The 5857-nt window shown below is 45.1% G+C and overlaps 1 protein-coding gene across 1 annotated transcript; it reads right to left on the reverse strand.

Moving 5' to 3' along the window:
- Positions 1-1409: 1409 nt before the first annotated feature.
- Positions 1410-2392, reverse strand: LOC9272510 (protein GL2-INTERACTING REPRESSOR 2). The gene has a single exon (XM_026025406.2). It carries the CDS (start codon positions 2284-2286, stop codon positions 1888-1890), a length of 399 nt encoding a protein of 132 aa, XP_025881191.1. The 5' UTR covers positions 2287-2392; the 3' UTR covers positions 1410-1887.
- Between the last annotated feature and the right edge of the window lie 3465 nt (positions 2393-5857).

Consider the following 5857-nt stretch of genomic DNA (forward strand, 5'->3'; position numbering starts at 1 on the left):
GTTGACCGCTAGCATAGTCAAAATAGGTATAATGCAACCTGACCTTCCTCACATTGTTTTAGTTAGGGAAAACTTTTACATTTGGTTATCACATCGGAGATATACGGATATACATTTGAAGTATTAAATATAGTATAATAACAAAACAAATTACAGATTCCGCCAGGAAAACGGCGAGACAAATTTATTAAGATTAATTAATCCGTTATTAGCAAATGTTTACTATAGCACCACATTGTCAAATTATTGCGCAGTTAGGCTAAGAAGATTTGTCTCGCAATTCACACGCAAACTGTGTAATTGGTTTATTTTTTCACATTTAATACTCTAGTTATGTGTCAAACATTCAATGTGATTAGTGAAAAGTTTTTTATTGGAAACGAAACGAGGCCTAAATGACTCACAAAATTTTCTGACGACTGTCCAAGGTCGTCGAGCCTTAGTTCCGTCGAAGGTTAGCTTATAATTAAGTTTGGCTCGGCTAGGTAGGTGCTGTTTACTTCCCAAATAAAATTTTTCGCGCTGTAACATCGAATGTTTAGATATATATATGGAGTATTAAATATAGACAAAAAAAAAACCAATTACACAGTTCGCTAGAATATTGCAAGACGAATCTTTTAAGTCTAATTGCGCCATGATTTGACAATGTGGTGCTACAGTAAATATTTGCTAATGATGGATTAATTAGGCTTAATAAATTCGTCTCGTAGTTTTCTGGTGGAACATGCAATTTAACTTAATTTTGAAGTATTAGACGTAGACTAATAACAAAATAAATTACAGATTCCGCCTGTAAACTACGAGACAAATTTATTAAGCATAATTAATCCGTCATTAGCAAATGTTTATTGTAGCACAACATTGACAAATCATGGTGTAGTTAGACTTAAAAGATTTGTCTCGCAATTTACATGCAAACTGTGTAATTGGTTTTTCTCTTTCCCACATTTAATCCCCCATGCATGTGTCGAAACATTTGATGTGATGTTTTTGACCAAAATATTTTGGAATCTAAACAAGGCCTAAGAAACATGTTTCTATGCAGGTAGCGCCGGATTGTCCACTTACGTCCCTACGTACGAACGATTTGCTTCGATCCAACGAAAGTACTTCGAGATGCCGGTGCTTTGAGGTACCAAATCGTTTTCGATCGTTGGGTCTAACTGATCCAACAATCGAAAACGATTTGTTATTGTGAGGTACTGGTACCCTTGAGATATTTGTTTTTTGACCGGATTAAATCTCAAGAACAAATGAACGGTGCATCTGCAGTAGTATTGCACCGACCGCGCTCTGTTCCACTGAACCGAATTTACACCGTGCGCGTCAAGCCTGCATGTTTCCGCCTGACGCCGAAGGACAGGGGGGCATTACGTTCCGCGCGAAATCCCCCGAGAGACAAAATCTTAATCCGTAGCAGTAGTACTGCCCCCGTACAGATCTTAAAATCATCATCGACGATCACTTTCAGTCACCAGGACATGTGTACGTACGTACAGCACGCTGCACGCTACTACTACTACAACACTATCACCACGACGACAACGCAGTAATTAAACGCACGCGAAATTATTACCTAGACCCGTTCCATTGGCACCACCCAATTGATCCATGGAAGAACAGGTCTACGTGATAATTCCGTTTTTTGATCAACTCACACTGTCACACACACACACACACAGATAAGAGAAGAAAGAACACGAAGACGCATGCAGTAGAAGCTAGCTCGGCGACGATTGGAGTACTGGAGATAAGGTCTAAGCTTTAATTTGGAATAATTGATTAGCTAGAGCGTCATGGCGACCACGGCGGCCAGGTCAGCTAGCTCGGCTCCGGCCGGCGGCGACGTCATGCACGTACGCGCTCGAGGTGAGAGGGGTTGTGTCAGCCGCGATGCTTGCCCTTGCTCTTGCCGGCGCCGACCTGGCGCGGGTCGGCGGCGGCGGCGGCGTCGTTGAAGTCGAGGAGCACGGTGCTGTGGCACTTGGGGCACTTGGGGTCCTCCCGCGACAGCATCACGTACATCATGCACCGGGGGCACCCGGCCAGGATCATCCCGGACGACCCCCCGCCGCCGCCGCCGCCGCCCGCTTCCGGGCTCCCCTCCGACGACACGCACGAGCTCGGCGGCGACGCCGTCGACGACGACGACGACGACAGCCTCCTCGGCGAGCTGCTCCCTCCCACCACCCCCGACGACGTCCCCCCTCTCCCGCGCGTCGACGGCAGGTTCACCCGCGCCTCCTGCAGCTTCCCCCCCTTTCCACCATTGTTCCTGCTCATATTGCACCCAAGCTAAGCTAGCTAGCTCTCTTGCAGCTAGCACACGCACTGCAACTCTGCAAGCACGCGCGCGCGAGGTGGGCTTTGTGCGTGCCTGGGTTTTTGTGGGGTGGTGGTGCAGCTCCAGTTTGTGTTATATAACGAGGCCGAGGCCGAGGCGCTTTGCATCGCTCGATCGATCGATCGCTAGGGCCGGCGTTGAGGTGGAGGTGATGGTTTTCTTTATTGCCCGATCGATGAGCAGCAGCAGCTCGCATTTACATCCTTGCTTGCTACGACTAGGGAGCTTAATTAGCTCTCTCATCACTACACTCCTCGCACACTGTATTCCGATGCTAGCTAGCAAACAGCTGCTTGATTGATTCCCCATTTTGGTTTTAAAGTAAGCACACTATGACACACTACACACTTCACACAGCTAGCTCCTTCTCTTTCCTGTGGTTGAGGATTTTAATGTATTAATTGGATTGCGAAATCGGATGGGAAGAGTCATGCGAACATTATTACTGATGACATAGACTCGTATATATACGTCAATATATCCATTCATTCATCCATGCTGGTAATTCATCCGTGTTGAAATGGAAGTGAGAGGGCACGCATGGTGCGTGCATTGCATGCATGGCCAGGTACGGAGGATGCGTCAATGAGCTAGCTGGATGTACGGCCCATTGGTGTTACTGTCTGGACTGGCTGTGACTGCAGTAAATATTTACCTGGTAGAGCATATACCGGAGCTGTACGTTCAACAGAAAGTCTGCAACTGCATTCAGGGGCTAGTGCAGTGCGTGGATCCGTACTATACTGGAGTAGTATATCATCTTTCATTTTCCATGCATAAATATATTTACTGTTGCTTCTTTTTTCGAATAAAAAAATAGACATATGCAGTTGCTAATTCAGATAAGATCTGTACACTGTACGTAGCACTTGCTTGCGACTTGCGAGGAAGACCGTATAGTGTTGGCCTCTGAATATTCCCAGCTGTCGAATATTGAATCCCTCAGCTAGACCCTCTGTTTGATCTGTTATTGTCTTATTGATTTGGTTTCTAGCTCTTCAGTGTTGTTCATTTCCCTTCTTGCTTCTGATTTCCCTAACATTCATGCATCCCTGTTTCCGCGCGAGTTAGCGAAGATGCAGCCAGGCTGTTGACTAACAGACTGCAGTTTGTGCAGACAGAAGTGGTGATGCAATCGTGCGATTGATTTCAGTTTCAGTAAGACTTTGGCATAGACTCTGGCTCAGATTAAGAAGCCAGGAAAGTTCTTAAAAAACAAGCTAGGAAAATGTTACTGATAAAAAAAATACTACTCCATAAGAGTAGAACTTGCCCAGTTGTCCCCAAGATGTGCATGCACATCGTCCGCATAATAAAAGATCACCATGTTCCTGGCACGCTTCTGTTTTGGCGAGTTAATGGCATGCGTACAAGCCAATTAAGAACGAAATTTAAGTCAATCTGCATGGAGTACTAGCTAGTAGGGAAAACAGCAGTGTATTATATTGACACATCACTCATCACACATGATGAGGGTACATCAGGGTTTTACGACTGCTAGGTGGCATACACCTCTCGGGGAAGCTAGAACAGAACGCTGACTGTGAAGAGGTGATTGCTTAGAAAACAATCAACAGAAACTGAATAGTTCCCGGAGGCAGGCAGAGACATTTAGCTAGCCAAATTAAGTTCAGCAACATCACCACATTGCATCATGTCTATCCCTGACCACCGGGGAGGAATTGACTTTGTGCTGACTCCATCGTCGTCGACCGTCGTAGGCTCTCTCTGCTTCTTCCTTGTCAAATTCGGGACCACGCGAGACTAGAGACGATTGGAATTATACTGGATTTTGCAACGACAACGATGAGCACCAGTCAGAATCACACCCACATTCACCCTGGTCTCTGAAAGCGCAGGTCACCGCGCGCGCGCGAGATCTCCATGGGATAATCGGGTTCAGGCCCCTGCCTCCTCCTGGTGAACAGGCCATAAATAAATTTTCGGTCCGGAATGCTTCCGCGCGCCACTACTACGCTTCAACTCAACATAGCGCTGTCACTGAGGCCCAAAAGGGGAGTGTACAAGCACATAAATGGCACTGACGTGGTTGTCATTACGGGCCACAGCGCGCAAAGCAAAGCAAAACACTACTGCCGCTGCTGGCTGCTGCTGCGCTCCTCCTATACGATGGCAGCCATGCTCAGCTCGCTCGCTCTTACTTAGTGGAGGTGCATAAATAAGCTTGCGAGATAGTGGTTGGTGTAGTTTTTGGTGTATTTTTGCAAGCTCAGCTCGCCATGTGCCGGCCTTTATGTCACGCCAGGAATCTTAAGCCGGACACGAGTTGATGAGATGCTTTGCTAGCTGCTGCTGCTGCTGTGTGGCAGCCTGCCCGGCGGCGAGAGGAGCGTACAGTGTGACTCAGCGTGTGAGTAATCACCATCATCCACTGATCCTGAATGAGACCATAATGCGTCCATGCTGAGTGTATATATATGGCTATATATGCGACTTGAGCTGGCGAGTTCGATCGCGTGACGAGGAGATCGGATGGGCCATAAGCCCGTGATTCGTTAATTGAAGGAGGCTGTTCCAACGGCCCATACGAGGCTGTGCCTCACATTGCGCCAGGCTTGCGTGATCGGCGTGGTTGGATGGGCCGAACCTGCCGCGCTCACGTCGAATTGGGCCCACCGGCGGCCGCCGCAGCACAGTTTTGGTAACTTGAGACTTGACCCCAAAAAAAAAAAAACCTGAGGAAGTCCGCTGGTTCTGACCCCGTTCTCGTCTTGAAACGGAAGGCTTTTACTACCTACTCCCTCCGTAAAAAAAAAAAACCATTTCCGTGCTAACATTTGACTGTCCGTCTTATATAAAAAAATTTTATAATTAGTATTTTCATTGTTGTTAGATGATAAAACATGATTAATACTTTATGCGTGACTTATCTTTTAAATTTTTTTTCATAATTTTTTCAAATAAGACGAACGGTCAAACGTTAGACACGGAAACCAGGGTTTATCTTTTTTTTTACGGAGGGAGTACAGTATAGTTTTAGTATTTTTTTTCTGACGGATGTCAAACGGTCCGGTAAAATGAAGGGGTGAAACGGAACGCTTTGACGCTAACGTTCCCAAAAACAGAGAGCTGGTGCCATGGGAAAAAAGAATTGCTGGCACCACTTTGAGAATAAAGTAAGAGGTTATGATTACATTCCAAACATATCCTATACACATAAACTATTTATGCACACCAGTTAACAAATATCACAAAAAATTCTATAAAAAGTTAGATACATACTTACAATAGTATTACACATATCTGTAAAGTTTCACATTCAAATTCATTATTTTTTCTTCGTAACAAAAAAAATTGAAAAATCTGACAGTTTTAATGTAAAAATATATTAGAATTTTTGTCATTTTTGTTACAGGTTAAAATACAATGAATTTGAAGATAAGAGTTCACAGGTAGGTGTAATATTATTGGAAGTACATTGCCAATTTTTTATAGAGTTTTCTGTGATATTTGTTAGTTGGTGTGCACGAGAACCTTGTATGCATAAGA

Source organism: Oryza sativa, chromosome 5 (assembly GCF_034140825.1).
Source record: "Oryza sativa Japonica Group chromosome 5, ASM3414082v1".
Classification (NCBI taxonomy): Eukaryota; Viridiplantae; Streptophyta; class Magnoliopsida; order Poales; family Poaceae; genus Oryza; species Oryza sativa.